Below are 17,918 nucleotides of genomic sequence, written 5' to 3'. Positions count from 1 at the left end.
TCCTAAGAACCTTTGTAACATTTTCAGAATATCCAATTTCTTACTCATAGTTTGAAGATAGGCTATTAGAAATCCAGGGAGCATTTTGCTGCTCAGTCAACTAACAGGATTGAAAGAAAAGGCTATCTTCTCTACACATTAAAGGAAATGATGTTTTCTGTAAGGGAACTACTTCTATTTCCTTGCAGGGGTATAAGGGTCTGTATCGCTCCCATAGCGTTCTGCACGAGATGAAGTAATTGTTTCTAGGAAGCTGGTGTGTAATTTTTCAGTGTATCTTTATGGGATGGGCTTTCAGAGATAGTAACCATAAAAAGGCACGGAAAAGTTGCCTCAAATTGAGCTCAACTTTAGGATGTAATATGGAAAGAATTTTAGAGAAAGAACTTCTGCTTCTGTGCTCCCCCTTTTTAAAAATTGAGGTGAAACTCATATACCTCATATTGAGGTTAACCACTTTTAAGTGTACAATTCAGTATCCTTTAGTGCATGCATGGTACTGTGCACCCATCACCTCTTTCTGGTTTTCATCACCCCAGAAAAAACCCATACCTACTAAGTAATCATTCCACCCCACTCACCGTCCCCTGGTAACCACTAATCTGCTTTCTGTCTCTATGGATTAGCCTGTTCTAGATCTGTCATTAAAAAGGATTAATAAAGATATGACCATTCGTGTCTGGCTTCATTCACTTAGCATAGTATTTAGAGGTTCAGCCAAGTCATACCATGTATCAGCGTTTCATTACTTTTTATGGCCGAATGATATTTCATTGTGTGGATGTGCCCCAATTTATTTATCCACTTATCCACTGAGAGACATTTGAGTTGTTTCCACCTTTTGGCTATTATGAATTGTGCTGCTGTAAACATTCATGTATAAGTTTCTGTATGGAAATAATATTTTCATTTATCTTGGGTATGTACCTAGAAGTGGAATTGTTGGGTCAGATGGTAATTCTATGTTTAGCTCTCTGAGTGACCACCAAACTGTTTTCCTTTTTACCTTCTCATCAGCAATGTACACATTCCACAGTCTGACTAGTATTTGTTATTTTTGGTTTTTTGTTAAAGCCATCCTAGTAGATGTAATATTTAGGAGTACAGTGTCATTTTACCACTTTAAGCTCTATCCTTGCACCTAAAGTTGTTGAGGACTTTTGTCTAATTGTGAAAATGGGGGTCGGGGTGTGAATAACCATTTTGATAAGGAGATACTATTGCTTTTTATCCCCTCTGTGCCTTTATCTTAAGACATTTAGTAATTACCCAGAAGACAAAGTTTATTTGTATATTCTCATTTTTCAGAAACTTACTCAAGTTTATAGAAATCTTCATGGAGCTTACACAAAAATTCTGGAGGTTATGCACACAAAAAAGAGACTTTTAGGTACTTTCTTCAGAGTTGCTTTTTATGGCCAAGTAAGTATACTTTAGTTCATATAGTTGCTTTTCTTTTAAAACATTCGAGTTATTAGATTACTATAGCAGCAGTTGTCAGTACTGGGAGTCTGTCTCGGTGGGGTGCCTGTCACAGCAGCGGGAAACTTCTCTTGTAAGTGTAAAGTTCACTTTGGTCCCCAAATCTAAATCCATTAAGTCAGAGTTTAACATGTAAGATTGGAATTTTGTCCTTGGTTTCATTTTCTCGGAAGCTTCTTTAAGTATGTATTTACCATCTAGTACCAAAAGCTTGCAAATAAAAAAGAGGTAAGCCTACAGGGAATGAAGAAGATCTGGTGTGGAAATCTCCAGCCTGATAATATGTTTGTATGACTCCGAATTGAAAATTCTCATTTATTTGAAGTAAAAAGATGAATATATGCATGTGGTTTTTATTAGTACTTTTACTTAAATTGTATTTCAGATATATCATTTCTAGTTATTTCGATTTTCTTTAAGTGCTGTTTCCCCATACTGCTTACAAATTTTATGTGTTTTACTTTATAATAGTCTTTTTTTGAAGAAGAGGATGGAAAGGAGTACATCTATAAGGAACCAAAGCTCACTGGCCTCTCAGAGATTTCCCTGCGACTTGTTAAACTTTATGGTGAAAAATTTGGTATAGAGAGTGTCAAAATAATTCAGGATTCAGACAAGGTAACATACACCCTGCATTTTGAAATCAGTATTTGTTACTTCCAAGCATAGTACATTGCTCCTGACTTTTTCCTTTTTTCACTGGCAGAAGGGAAGTATGGAGATAGAGCATGTCCAGATAGTGAAAGAAAGGACAGGGGTTTTGGAGTCACAACAAGTTTCAAACCTCCATTCTCTACCACTTGCTAGCAATGGGACTTTGTAGACTAACCTATATCTCTGGGAGGCAGTTTTATCTGGGCAAGTTACTTAACCTTTCTGTACCTCAATTTTTTTATTAGTAAAATAGAGGTAATAACAGTGCCTGCCTCATGGTGGTGTTACATGTATTAAATGAGCTACCATATGGAAAGTGATTAGAGTTCCTGGTACATAAAAAGCATTCACTAATAATGATAGAAGCCAGCATGCTTATTAAAGGTTAACTATTATGAGTGCTGTCCTGCATCGTGACTCTCAATTTCATACTTTATGATTAAGATATTTTTGGAGCCCACATTGTATTCTAAGATATCCTTAGTTCATTAGTCAAATGTGCAATGAAGTAAGTCTAGGAGAGATGCCTTGGGTCTTGCCCTAAAGATTATCCATCCCACCAGGCCCTGCCAAGGCAGGGTGAGAAAGGTTCCAGCAAGAGAGGCTCTTCTTTAGAAATGTGTGGTTCCCTGTAGACAGAATTTTGGGAAGGAAAACACATTAGGAATACTTGACTGTCCTTAGTTGCTGTGGTTGTGCCCAGGATGAGAGCTGATTTTTAAGGTAGGAAGGGTCTATATAGTGCAAGGCCTGAAGGCCACAGCAGCATGTACTGAGCAACTGCGATGTGCTTGGTGCTGTACAAGCTCTTCACAGTCACTGGGCAGCATCGCCAGAGCAAAATGCCTATGGCAGTGGTAAGGATACTTCATTGTCTACCACGACAATGATCTCTTCACTTTGTAGACTAACCTATATCTCTGGGAGGCAGTTTTATCTGGAACATACTCCTTAGACATTTAAAAATAGATGTGCCAGTAAATTAAAAACTCATTAATATTTGGCATAACCTTTTGGCTTCTTTCCTTACCAGTTTCACGATTTTGTGGTATTTTATTGAACTAAGAAAGCAGAAGAGTTTATCTCTTTGTAGCCTGATAGTCTTAGTCTTGTGGCCACACTCCTGATACTATAAATGGAAAGCCAGGCTTGTTGAACAACATGCATGCAGTTTTCTACTTTATTCTGCCTCTGAAAACCTGGCCAACAACTGCTGGTGACAAATTACCATCAGGCAGCTGGACTTCTGATCTTTGTGTGCACAGGATTTTAGTCATTCCCAACAGGCAATGGAGAGAATAAGCAGCTGCTGCTTTTGAAGTCCTTATTTCTTTCATAATGTGTGAAAGTAAAAATTAAAAACACTCTTTCACCTTGTCAGAGAACAGAATCTATTTAAGGCCACAATTTGGACAGCAGTTTGGCAATATTTTCTAATATTTTAAATGTGTTTCCTTGGACCCAACAATACCACATTTAAGATTTTAACCCGTCCATCTACACATAAAGATACAGGTTTAAAGCTGTTCAGTGCTGTATAATTTATGTATGCAGCAGAAACCTGGAAGCAATCTAAAATGACCATATGGCTAAAAAAAATATCATTGCATATATATATATAATGGATGTAGTAACCTAGGCATTTAAAAACTTGAGATAAGTTCATATCAACACTTGCAACTCTTTCAAGATCTATTACTGAGGGAAAAAAAAGGTGAGGTGCAGGACATTATCGATGGGCTGAGCACATTTGTGTAAAAACTGATAATCCCATATACTTACTTGTATATGCTTAGGAAATTTCTGGAATGATACATACAAAATTGTTAACCATGGTTACCCCTGAGTAGAGGGACTGAAGCCCTACCTAGGAAGAAAGAAATTTTTACTTTCATGTATAACCTTGTGTACTGTTTGAATGTTTTACCATATACATATTTTACTTTGTAAGGTTAAATTCAGGCTTGGCCTCTTTTTTTATTTCCCATCTATGTTTTGTCTTAGCCATGTAATTACCTCAACTATCACCTGGAGTGTCTCAGCAGAACTCTAGCTTTTTAATGGGAGAGAAAAGAAGGTTAAGGTTTGTGGAGACAGGCTTTTTTAGGTTGTTATGTAAGAACAAGTAGAGTGGATTTGGAGAAGTTAAAAGATGCTAAGAAACGTCTTATTCCTATTTCATCCTCCTGTATATGTAGAGAAAAAAAGGGTACAGGGACTGTTTCATGAGAGTTTTTTGTTGTCTTTGTTCGTTTTTGCTTCCTACATTAAACACAAAAAAGCCTGACTATCAGAAATTGCAAAGATTGTGACCAAGTCATCACACCCCAAGGCACATTTCAAATGCAGTTGGGAGAACACTGGAAGAGGGTCCTGGGCATCCTCTAGGATTTATGGAGAGAATGCTGGAGGGGAGGTATTAGGGCCCACAGGCTGTAACTCCAACAGTGACCATTCTGGGATTTGCCTCCAGCGGCATAGCTACTTAACATGACATTTAGACTCTTCATGAAATGGTCCATAACTATTATAATTTTATGTCTCTAGAATAGAACCAGTCTGCTTTCCTGTGGTCCCCATCCTCCACAGGATAGGATTAATTCAGTCAACAGTACCCACTCTTACCATCCTAAACACTGCTTGTGGATATACAGAATTGCTGCTGTGTGTGTGTGTATGTGTGTTTTCATTGTCATGGGCTGTCTCTGTGCCAAGGATCAGCCTGTGCTATAAACTTAGGGTCTTCTCAGGTCTTTTCTGAGCCTGTACGTTACCCTAAACATGCACAATGATTTTCTCATTTCCTTCGTATATGTAGTTGCTTTTGAATATCCTAGTCTTAACTGTTTGGCTCCCAAGAGGGGAAAGGGAGAAAAATAAAAGGGGTGGGGAAGGTGCTGGTCTTCCAGATCTCCTGGAAGTCACTTCAGCCAGAGGTGGGATGCTTGCAATAATGGAGGATGGTGCAACAACAATGACTACAGCCCCTTTGCATCTCTGAACAGAAGCAGCAATCAGAGCACAGCTCCCCAGTATTTTGAAGACAGGGTCCTTCTTGGCCAGCTGTTTGGGCAACATGGGCCCAGCTGCCTGCCATGGGGCTGGGGGGTGGGTCTGCCATTGTGCCAAGAGCAGAAATTGACTGAAATTGGAATTAACTGCAGTTTTCTGTCCAAGCCTTCCTGGAAGCTGCAAGCCTTCAGTATACCCCAGAGTTACAAAACAGTTGTATCAGAGAGATTCTGCTAGTGTTAACTATTACCTGGACAGGAAGATAGATTGCTAGTGCTCTGCCACCTTCTCAGAATCCTCTCTGTAATACATTTTTATTGAGGTGGAATTTAAATGTACAGTTAACCATTTTAATATATTTTAAGGAATCAGATTATAAAACAATGTTCAGTATGATCTCAGTTTTGTAAATAAAACGTGCATAGAATAAAGATAGGAGGGAAACATGAGAATGTAAATAACGGTCATTGCTTAGTGGTAGGATTGCAGTTTTTATTTTCTTCCTACATTTCTGTAATCTAAACAGGTTTTTGTAACTTCTTTATGACCAAAAGGAAATGATCCTTTAAAAAAGAGCAAAGACCTCCTCCAGGTGTGTATTCACTTGGGAACACAAGCTTAATGGCCATGTTCCTCAATTGATCTCAAAGGTGTTAGTAGCTTACCTGTACCCCTTTCCCCTGCCACTGAATAAAACTCAAAACTTTCTTACTTTATAGGTAAATGCTAAAGAGCTTGATCCAAAATACGCTCACATCCAAGTCACTTACGTGAAGCCCTACTTTGATGACAAAGAACTCACAGAAAGAAAGACCGAGTTTGAAAGAAACCATAATATCAACAGATTTGTGTTTGAGGCTCCTTATACATTATCAGGCAAAAAGCAAGGCTGTATAGAAGAACAGTGTAAACGCCGCACAATCTTGACTAGTAAGTAGGACTTTGCATGATGACTCCTTGTTTGACTTGGTCCTTTTTGATACACACAAGTAGCAGGTGGCCAGCAGGAAAATGTAACTGAAATTCTAATCATTCATTGTTCTGCTGTTCAGTCACTAGCTTGCATAAATATGGCTGTGTTATAAACGATATAGTTTTCCCATATGTAGTAATGATTGCTCCAAGGTGTCTCATAAAGAGAATTTCTCCCTCATTCCTGAAGTAATAAGGTGCTAAGGTATTTTCTAGAGAAAGCATGGGGAGAATTAAGCACCATGAATTTTTTTCTTTTATCTGGCTGTTTGAACAAATGGTTTTAAGATAGTAATTCAGTCTTAACATTTTAATAGCTTCAAACTCATTTCCGTATGTGAAGAAGAGGATCCCTATAAACTATGAACAGCAGGTGAATTTAAAGCCAATTGATGTTGCTACTGATGAAATAAAGGATAAAACTGCAGAGCTGCAAAAGCTTTGCTCTTCTGCTGATGTGGACATGATTCAGCTCCAACTTAAATTGCAGGGCTGTGTTTCAGTGCAGGTATGTTTGCCACATGTGTTCAATGTTTTTGGATGTTCCTCTTGCTTTCATAAGGGCACTAAGCTTTCCTTTCATAAGATCATTAATTGTAATTGTGTGGTTTTATTGAGTGCAAAGTCATTATTTTGGATTAACCTAATAAAGGAATTATGTTCACTCTCCATAAATGTATTATGTCAGAGGACTTTAACATAAATCCCTCAGACTAGAGCCATGCCCCATGTGTGCGAATCAGAAAATCATTAGGTAACTTCTCAGAACATCATTGCAGTATTTGCTTTAGTTAATCATTTTTCAAATAAAGTTAGAGTAAGAAGAACAAATATGTTTCTCAGATAATGGATTTTTAAATGTATTTGGGTTTTTTTTTAAGATAATGCAAAAATTGCTTTTTGGTTACATTGGGACAACTCTTGTCATGTCTTTCCTTTTGTAATTTAGGTTAATGCTGGACCCTTAGCATATGCAAGGGCTTTCTTAAATGACAGTCAAGCTAGCAAGTATCCACCTAAGAAAGTAAATGAGTTAAAAGACATGTTTAGGTAAGTGCTTTACAGTTTTCAGATTAGACCTCTCTCCTTTTACTCCAGTTTCTTCTTAAAAGAAACCAAAATATCCACCAAGTAATATCCCTCCAAAAAAGTATTCTCTGCTCTCCTTTACAATATTTAAGTTACTTCCTGGTGGTACTTTATTTAAGTAGTGAGGAACGGTGTGACTGTGTGATGTCTTTCTTGCTATGCAACATTATTAACAATTTCCTGGAGACCCAAGAGATTAAATATGCCAGCTTTACTGCTTTGAGTGTTGCGACGAAATGCAGGCCTCCATTCATTATGTGATTTCCTCCTTTGCCCGGGGGACCTCATGATACTGTATTGCAGACCATTAAGGTTAGGAATAAAAGTAGAGCTGGAAGGGCTGGGTAGGCTTGCTCCTATCCTGCGTCTTTAGTTGCACTTGGATTCGGCCAGGCTAGGGAGTGCAGTAGCTTGAGTGAGCATCCTTGTAAGCTAAGGCATATCTGAATAGTCTTACATTAGAAAAAAAATCTGTTTAATAGATAAAGAGTTTGCATTCAGAATAAGACAGTTGAATAAAACAAACTAAGGAGAAAGATGATAACTTATCCACTCATTTTGCTCTGACTTATTTCATCTGCTTTTCCTGTCTGTGTGTTATCAGCTGTTCCAGGGTTTAGAGTAACTGGTAGTCATTTCATTTACCAATAGGTACTATTGCCTGACGTGTACAGAAAGAATGTAGTAGTTGTTATGACAAGGATATAAAACAAATGGGCAATGAGGTACTTTGTCTCATAACACCTATTCTCTACTTATGGACATTAAACATAAACACACAAACTGATGGAAAAGTACTTTCATGATAAGTCATCAACCCTCTGATCTACTCTTATCACCCCAGGGCAGATACTTCATACCTGTAGCTCCCAGCACCTTACTGAGTACATAGTTATCCCCAAATAAATTATTTTCAAAAGAATGACTCATTGCCTATAGATAGAAGTTAATGTTAACATGACTTCAGCAGATAGAATATCAAGTGAATGAGCAAGTAGGCTTCCCAGAGGGTATATGTTTTGAGCCAGGTTTTTTTTTTTTGTATCATTAATCTACAATTACATGAGGAACATTATGTTTACTAGACTCCCCCCATCACCAAGTCCCCCCTGCATACCCCACTACAGTCACTGTCCATCAGCATAGTAAGATGCTGTAGAATCACTACTTGTCTTCTCTGTGTTGCACAGCCCTCCCCGTGCCCCCCGCACATTATACATGCTAATTGTAAGGCCCCCTCCCCCCCCTTATCCCTCCCTTCCCACCCATCCTCCCCAGTCCCTTTCCCTTTGGTAACTATTAGTCCATTCTTGGGTTCTGTGATTCTGCTGCTGTTTTTTCCTTCAGTTTTTTCTTCGTTCTTATACTCCACATCTGAGTGAAATCATTTGGTACTTGTCTTTCTCCGCTTGTTGAGCCAGGTAAGAAGCCAAAGGGAAAAGAAAGGAAAAGATATTTCAGACTTACAAAATGCCATTAGCAATGGCACAGTGAGGAAACACAGGGTTCGAAATACTCCTAGGCAGGCTATAGTTAACGTGAATATTGATTATCAGTGTGACTTTCTAGGGTAAATAATAAAACCTTCATCTTTGATCTTCATCCACAGGAAATTCATACAAGCATGCAGTATTGCACTTGAGTTAAATGAGCGGCTAATTAAAGAGGATCAAATAGAGTACCATGAAGGGCTAAAGTCAAATTTCAGAGAAATGGTGAAAGAATTGTCTGACATTATCCACGAGCAGGCAAGTACTAGGGTGCTTGAAAATGAAAACATGATCTGGGGTCCATAAAGTGTTACTTAGCAAAATCTATTTGAGATGCATTACTCAGTCTACATTTTAAAATTTGCTCATACTATCTTTAATCATTTAAATGACATATTGTAAATCAAATTTGAAGCAATTGCTAAAGCAATTATCAGTAATAAACCATTTTGTGCTTTGTATCACAATGCCATTAGAAGCAACCGACTGAACTGATCTACCATGAACATGGATAGGAATCTCTCAAGAAGGATCCTAAAGAAGTGAAATAATTGGCTCAGTAGCCAAATCCCTAAATGAATATCCCTATCTTGGCTGTAGGAAACTAGATACTACCATTTAGGTGAGATCCTGAGTGGTTTCCAAACCTTAGGAATTGTCTTGATACACAACCTGTAAAACTATTTTCATAAAACTTGTTTGCATTTTAATCTACAATTGTTAATGACAACTACAACTTACTTAGTAAAGCATCTTGAAAAATGCAGAAGACCTGTTTACCACATGCAACCAAATTTATGTCATAATTAAATAATTATGACTTTTATTATACCTACTTCCTTTAAAACTGGAGTACTCCTGAAATGTCCTGGCAAAATTCATTCCTGTAGTGGGATGCTGAGATCTGTGTTTCAGCCATTCTATCCATGGATTGTCTCTTAAGTATTTTACTGTCTTCACATTTGTAAAAGTCACAGCACAATGGTCTGAGCCTTCCAAGACTGAGCCTATTAAAGAGCTTATCAGAAAGCCTCCCTTATTTCCTTACTAATGAAACACCCAATAAGGTAAATATTTGCTGCAGAAACTCTTCAAACTCTCAGTTTTTAAGAAAGCAAGACTCCTCACAAGAAACAAGGGAACACATTCTTAAAGCTGATTCCAGAAAAGAGGACTTTGTCCTGGTATCTGTATTTCAGTGATTGCTGGCAGGCACTCCCTTATGCGAGACTGTCACACCAAAGGCATATTTACAAACAGGCTGTGACAGTTGGTGTCCAAAGCACTGCAGGGGAATGACGGGGAAAGGAAGAGAGATTTCTAGGAAAACAAAAGCTGGTTGATTTTTGAATCAAACTCTACCTCTCTGAATTGATTTTGTATGCTTTCTCTTAGAAAGGGCTGTGGGAAACTTAGTGACAGCCCAAGATTGCTTTCAATGACCAGGAGTTTACTTTTCTAACCATTTTTCATCTCAGTATGGAGAACTCAATCTGCCAGACTTCCACCATCCGATCTGTTCAGTGAGACCAGTTATCAGTCTCCTTCTTACCCATTCTTTATGTCTGGGAATTTTTTTGGCTTGAATCGGTGCTGTTTGTTTTTGCCATCTTTACTTCTGTTAGCCCACTTGGGAATGGGTGCCGAGTGTCCCAAGGCATCCCTTTGCTGCTCAGCTGTCAGAGGGCCTTTTTGTGTCCTTCCCAAAGCAGCCAGGTAGGATGATCAGGATTAGGATTAGATAGGGAACCCATCCATTTCTTTGGTTGTCTATCTCAAGCTCAGTCCGTGAGTCCAGTGGGTGTATACGTTTCCTCACCATTACTGTTCTGAGGTATGCTTGTATCAAATAGAGTACATAATTTGTTCCTAGAAACTGATCAGTTTATGGGTTTCTAGCTTCCTAATGCATAGGAAAAAAAACAGCAAATGCTCCTCCATGAAAGATGTAAACAATTAACACATGTTGTTTTAAGCCAGTGTGTACTGTGTTACAGTTATCTGCATACAACTGCATGACCTAACCTTGAACTCTAAGTTATTCAAATTGAAAGCAAAATTTACTGCAATATCTGTGATCAAGATTTAGAGCAGTCGTTTTTTTTATTGAAGTATCATTGATATCCAATCTTACATTGGTTTCAAGTACACAACACAGTGGTTCAACAGTTACCCATATTATTAAGTCAGGGATTTGTTTTCTTCGGGTAAATGCCTGGAAGTGGAATTACTGGGTTGTAGGGCAGTCATTTTATAAAAGTTCTTTTTCCCCTGAAGGATGGATTTTACAAGTCATATTTCCAACCCATCTCTCATTTAATTCCCATAAGTACCATGGCTATTTTATTTAGTTGCAGAGACTAATATTTTAGACCCTTGATATTATATATTGATAGCTAATCTTAGTTTCTACTGATCTGTATTTATGCAAGCTGTCCTGTCATAATGCATATATTCAGGTGTATGTTACTTTGGGCAAATGTTGACTTTATAGTGAATTTTTGTGAAACAAATCTAATATTTCCTATTAGATTCTCATAAATGATAGCCTTTTTTGTCATATACTTTGAGACATACTGTTTCCCAAAGGAAAATATAATAACACAAAATTGTAGCTGTATACTGAAATATGAATTATTCTGTTAACCTCCATAAATGATTACTTGACAAAAAAATATGGCCTGGATATTTCTTGGCCCTGTTATTTCTTTCTATTTTTTATTTTTATTTAATCACATGTAAGTATTTTTGCTTTTTAAACATTGAAATATAGTTGGTATGCAACATAACGGTTTCAGGTGTACACATAGTGATTCAACACATACATTGCTAAATGCTCACCATGATAAGTGTAGTTACCATCTGTCACCATGCAAAGCTATTACAATATTATTGACTACATTCCATATGCTGCTCTTTTCATCCCCATGACTTACTTATTTTGTCACTGGAAGTTTGTACCTCTTAATCCCCTTCGCATATTTCACCCAGTGCCCCCCATCAACTTTCTCTATGCAACCACCAGTTTATTATCTGTACTTATGAGGCTGTTTCTGTTTTGTTTGCTCATTTTGGTATGTTTTTTTAGATTCCACATGTAAGGGATATCATATGGTATTTGTCTTTTTCTGACTTAGCATAATACCATCTAGGTCCATTCATGTTGTCAGGGATGGCTTAATTCCATTTTATATGGCTGAGTAGTATTCCATTGTATATATATACAGCATCTTCTTCATCCATTTACCTTTCAGTGGACACCTATGTTGCTTCCATGTCTTGGCTATTGTAAATAATTAATACTGCAATGAAAATTGGGGTGCATATGTCTTTTCAAATTAGTGTTTTTGTTTTCTTTGGGTAGAATTACTGGGTCTTGTGGTATTTCCATTTTTTAATTCCTTCAGGAACCTCCGTACTGTTTTCCATAGTGGCTGTACTAACAGTACATGAGGGTTCCCTTTCCTCCACATCCTCACCAGCACTTACTATTTCTTGTCTTTTGGATAGTGGCCATTCTGACAGGTGTGAGGTGATACCTCATTGTGATTTTGATGTGCATTTTTCTAATGATTAGTGATGTGGAGCATCTTTTCATGTATCTGTTTCTTGGCCTTTTCCAATGTAACGTGTTAATAGTATACCAAAATATATAGTCCTTTAAAAAGCTTCTTCAAGCTTTTGACTTTTTAAAAGGAATTTATATTATTTTAAAGCTGTTTAACAGATTTCTTTATCCGATAGAGTTGCTGGCAGCCGTTGTAGTGTCTGCTTGGTATGTTTTGTTTTCTTCACAAGTACCCAATTTGCTTGTCACATCTGACATCTGATTAATCAATTATTTACCTTTTAAACCTCTACTATGCTTTCAGATTAGTGTCATGAGTTATGATTTTTGTAAGAGGCGATTTCTCTGTTACGGACTTTATATAAGACATCCTTTGTAGCAACACAAATGACATGATTTATTACTGCCACCTTAGACCAATGTACAGTTTTGTCCTGAATTTTCAGAGGTAACTCAAGAGCCAAGTATTGAAAGCTTAAGCTCTAAGTAGGGATTGTATAGTAAAGAGGTTGTATATGTGTGCTGTTCTTCTCTTCCATCTAATCTAAGCATAAGGTCTCTGTTGCTATCATCATGTAAAATGGGTAATCTCTAAAATGGCTATACTAATATGAATATGTATGCTTATGTGCTTATGGGATATGAAATTTTAGGAAAATCTTCTGTATCAATTAGCTTATATAAGTACAGTGTATCTTTAGAAATCTGCACTTAGGACTTGTATCTTCATTTAATATTGTTTGCCAAGTCTTCAGAGGAACATGGGTATCTACACTGAAAAGCCCCGCAGGTGATTCTGAGAACCACTGTTAAGAGCTCCTTATGACCATCTGTTTAAAAATATTTTAAAGATTGTACTACATCTCGGTTTTTACTGAATTGTGCATTTTACAATCTTTGTGTTTCCTAATGAGTAACCAGATCTTTTCTGCTTTCTTGATATGCTGCCTTTGTAATACAGCTTTGAAGACTTGAGTCGGTAATGTTATTCTTTGCTCTTTCTGCTTTATGTCATTTTAAATAGCTAAGTGTCCATGACAAGTTGGAACATGCCTGTAATTTCATATACACATACTTTTTTGGCAGCAGCTATATTGCTCCATGATAAGCATGCAAATTTCTTTTGTTTTAGATCTTACAAGAAGATGCGATGCATTCTCCCTGGATGAGCAACACATTACATGTATTTTGTGCAATTAGTGGTACATCAAGTGACAGAGGTTATGGTTCCCCAAGATATGCTGCTGAAATATGAGGCCATGAAGATGCAAAGTTACAGCAAGACTGACCTTTCTCAGGAATATTTGGAGCTGTGCAAATGTTAAAATTTAAAGATTTGATATACATGGAGTGTTTACTCCTGACACCAAAATTTTCATGCTTTCAAACAGGGTGCTTACATATTTGTAAATATTTAAGCAACTTGAAAGTGCCTGGAAAATTGCACCACTGTGCTTGGTTTGTACTTTTTTAGGTAAATCTATATACTGAGAAGTAGAGCTCAAATATGTTAATTCAGTATGCTTAATTACTGCTTAATAATGGTACTGTGTAAAATTATATAATGGAACACAAAGGTAAAACTTATTTGTAATTAGAAGTGAAGGAAATAATACTTTGAACTTAGCATTTCTTGACAGGAAGCTTGAATTCATTAACATACTAATCCTTGGAGAAAAAAATTGATAGTATTTCCATAAAACATGGATATTTTCAAATTGGGGAGGTAATCTGAAATCTTGCCTACTAATAGTGAAGCTGGGCTAAAGGAAACAAAAGCATTATTTAAAAAGGAAAGTTACACAAGAAAAGGATATACATAGAGATAACCAAGTTTACTGTTCCTTCCAGTTTTGATCCGATGATGCTAGATAATTGAGTTGGTCTCTCTCTGGTCTATAACATGAGGGATTCTTAGGTGGCATAGGTTTTCCTAGCAAGCAGCATTTGATGCCAAAGCTTCAGCATCTGAGTGATCCATAAATAAAACATCTCTGAGAATTTGCAGTCAGACCATCCTATGCAACTCCAAAGCTTTAGCAGCAGCATCTGAGGTAGGCATTTTGTAATGATTATTTTCTTCAGTTTACAAGGTTAATGAGCCTTTTGATAGAATCTGATGGTTGTGACATTTCTTGGGTCAGTATACATAACCACCACAGATTTTGGAACTACTAGCTATGAAGAAATCTTGGGACTGCCTAAATTATTCAGGAGAAACCAAGATCTAAAAAACTTTTTTAGCTTGAATTATCCATATAATTAAGGCTGCCTTTCATGTAAACTTTAAGTTCTGGACATATTTTCCTTATATAGTTTAGCCAATTTTACAGAACAAAAAAGTCACTGAATTGTAAGTGGATTGCATGGAGGCTTGGCTCTTTTAATACTTTGTAATCAAGTAAATTTGAGAGGTTATACTCCTGACCTGGCCATTTTTATTTACTGTCATTTTTAAGCCTTCAGGAGAGCATGCAATTATTTATTGAAAGGTAATTTTGTATTTTAATAGGGGATTTGGAAGTATTTCAGAGTCAGTTTATAATTCCTTTATAACTTGGAGTAACCTGTTTAACCTTTAAAGTGATTAAATTTGGTATATATATATATATATAAGGAACTGTCACCTAGAGTGGGTGTAGCCATCTGAGAATGAGGCATATTGGGGAAACTCCAGTGCTCTTTTGTCAATAACTAGTACCTATCACATTCCCACAGTGCAGTGTTAGGTACTGTGGGTAATTTTTTTAAGTGTAGTAAATGACCCCTGTCCTTAAGGAGCTTGCAATCTAGTTGAAGAGGCAAGATGTATACAAAATTAAGTAATAGACAAGAATTAGCCATGTAAGACAAGAGAAGTTGTATATGAGTATTGCCAAATGAATGACAACTGTCCATAACTGCTAATCACATTCAGGGAATGAGATATTACTGTGACTATTACTGTAATATTCAGGGATAGTTTCATGGACAAAAGTAAACATTGCACAGGCTTCCGAAGTTGAGAGTAGTCTAGGCAGGAGGAACATCTTGAGCAAATGTGCAAAGAGAATTAGCAGAAGTTCAGGGGATGGTGAAGAAGCTGGTTTTGTTCAAGGGAATGGTAGATGATAAATCCAGGAAGAAAAATTGGACCTAGATTTTGGAAGGCCTTGAATGCCAGGCTAATAGTGTTTGGCATTTACCCAGTAAACATGGGGGAGCCAGTCAAGATTTTTAAACAATCACCTGATTTAGGGTTACTTTTAGAGGTTTAACCTTTACATTGCTGCCCGATGTATTTGAGGAGAGATGGAAACCAATTAGACAGCTATTGCAGTAATCCACTTATGAGTCCATAAATCCCTAGATACTAACAAGAATGGGGGAGAAGTGACAAGTACAAGAGACCTTATGTAGAAACACTGGACTGACTTATGTCTAAAAAGGAAAAGTTAAAGATAATTTTGTATCCTGTGGCCAATGGGTTCTCCAGGTTATGGCATGATTTTACTGGGTTATATTTTGCCAACTGTCAGGCTAAGGGCAGCAAGCTATAGAGAACAAGGTGGGCTAGACTAGAGAAAGCCAGGAAAATGTTTTGAACCACTGAATGTGTTAGGTATTCTTTATGTAATTTAATGATTTCATCAAGTGATTTGGCCTCTACAAACTGATTCATGTTAAAGAATACATTTCTGCTAAACTAATTGTTTTGCAGTTAAGCTTGAGTCCAGTTTCCCCTGGAATCTATTATTTTGGTAGTCTTTGGACATACTGTAAAATGTGAATAAGTCACCATTGGTAGTGTTAGTTTATCACCACAGTGATAACCCCATAGAGAAAATAAGTGTAATTGATCCTTGAACAAGCAGTGGTTAGAAGCACCAACTCCCCTGCACAGTCGAAAATCCATGTACAACTTCTGACTCCCTCAAAACTTTACTTAAAATAGCCTACTGTTGAATAGTCTTAACCAATAACATAAACAGCTGATTAACACATGTTTTGTATGTTGTATGTATTATATACTATATTCTTACAATAAAGTAAGCTTTGAGAAAAGATGCTTTTTTCACATTGTCTCAAATGTCCAAAAGATTTTCCAATACAGTTATTGAAAAAAGCCACATATAAATGGACCTGTGCAGTTCAAACCCATATTGTTCAAGGGTCAGTGTAATTTTCCTAGTAACCACTTGTTGCCAATGGCGTCATGTCTATAGATGGGATTGTTATTGTTACCATATTTACATGATTTGCCTATATAAATACTATAAACAGCTTTTTAAAAATAGAAAACAAAAGTGGTAGCAACAGCCTTGGAACCTTGACCAACATATCAGAACTACAGATGACTCACTGGTTAATTAACAAACAAAATAGGTCAGCATAATAACAACGTAAGCTTTTTATTATATAAATACTAGTTTTATCTGAGGTGAAGAACCTAAGCAATGTATTATAATAACAGGAATTTCTAAACTTCAAAATATTAATAATCATACGTATTTCAGGCTTCTAAGCCACAGAACAGTGGACTACCTTGAGTCTCAGTTTTAGTCTAAGAGTACACTACTTCATCTATCAAAACACAAAGGGAAAGGAGAATAAAAGTTGGTTGGGGATGGAGAGTGAGTTTGTGTAACAAGGCTAGTGCCCTTTCCTGGGAGCTGGCCAGTAAGACTGCTTTGTTTATCTGGTTCCAGTAACAATAAATGCTTTCTAGTCCCTAACCACGTAATGGTCCCTAAGTATATGTATATTTATCCAACTCCTGATTGAAGTTGTGACTAAATTCTTCAAAGAGTTTGCCTGTGTATATGGCATTTTAAAACTTACTCCAACATGCATTTTTCCTCTTCTGTTTTTCCTCTTTATTGAGATACAATTCACATACTGTACAGTTTAAATTTGCACAATCCAGAGGCTTTTAATATGTTCAGAGTTGTGCAACCATCACAATTAATTTTAGAACATTTTTGTCACCCCCAAGAAATCGCATACATACTAGCATTTGCTCCATGTTGCCCACCAATCATGCCCCAGACCCTGACAACCACTGATCTACTTTGTATATCTAGGGGTTTGTCCTTTCTGGACATTTCATATAAATGGACTTACAAATATGTGGTCTTTTGTGTCTGGCTTCTTAAATTTAGCATGTTTTCAAGGTTCGTCCATGTTGTAGCATGTATCAGTACTTCATTCATTTTTACAGCTGAATAATACTGCTTTTTATGGATACACCCTATCCATCATATGATGGACATCTGGGTTATTTCCATTTTTGAGCTATCATTAATGCTTTAAGCACTCGCATACAAGTTTTTGTGTAGACATGTTTTCAGTTCCTTTGGACATATGCCTAGTAGTAGAATTACTGGTCCTATGGGAACTCTTTTATCTCTTGAAGAATTGCCAGACTATTTTCCACAGCAGCTGCACCACTGTACATTCCCAGAAGCAGTATGTAAGGATTCCAAGTTCTCAATATTCTCAGCAACACTTATCATCTGCCTTTTTGACTGTCACCTTCCTGGTGGCTGTGAACATGGTGGCTGTGAAGTCATATCTTGTGGTTTTTATTTGCATTTCTCTGATGGCTAATGATGTTGAGCATTCTTTCATGTGCTTCCTGGCCATTTTTATATCTTCTTTGAAGATGTTTA

The 17,918-nt window shown here is 37.0% G+C and overlaps 1 protein-coding gene across 1 annotated transcript in view; it reads left to right on the top strand.

Annotated features, from left to right (window-relative positions):
• The window catches only part of DOCK11 (dedicator of cytokinesis 11), a 168,240-nt gene extending 151,927 nt beyond the window's left edge, over window positions 1-16,313 (top strand). Inside the window, 7 exon segments of the mRNA XM_073227341.1 lie at window positions 1,309-1,422; window positions 1,954-2,100; window positions 5,868-6,078; window positions 6,438-6,628; window positions 7,070-7,170; window positions 8,819-8,957; window positions 13,400-16,313. Coding sequence (XP_073083442.1) covers window positions 1,309-1,422; window positions 1,954-2,100; window positions 5,868-6,078; window positions 6,438-6,628; window positions 7,070-7,170; window positions 8,819-8,957; window positions 13,400-13,522 — 1,026 coding nt within the window. The 3' untranslated portion in view covers window positions 13,523-16,313.
• Window positions 16,314-17,918: the final 1,605 nt, after the last annotated feature.

The sequence above is a fragment of the Manis javanica genome, chromosome X (genome assembly GCF_040802235.1).
Source record: "Manis javanica isolate MJ-LG chromosome X, MJ_LKY, whole genome shotgun sequence".
Taxonomy (NCBI): Eukaryota; Metazoa; Chordata; class Mammalia; order Pholidota; family Manidae; genus Manis; species Manis javanica.
Note: the sequence above shows the minus strand (reverse complement) of the source record. Positions and strands in the feature narration are given on the sequence as shown.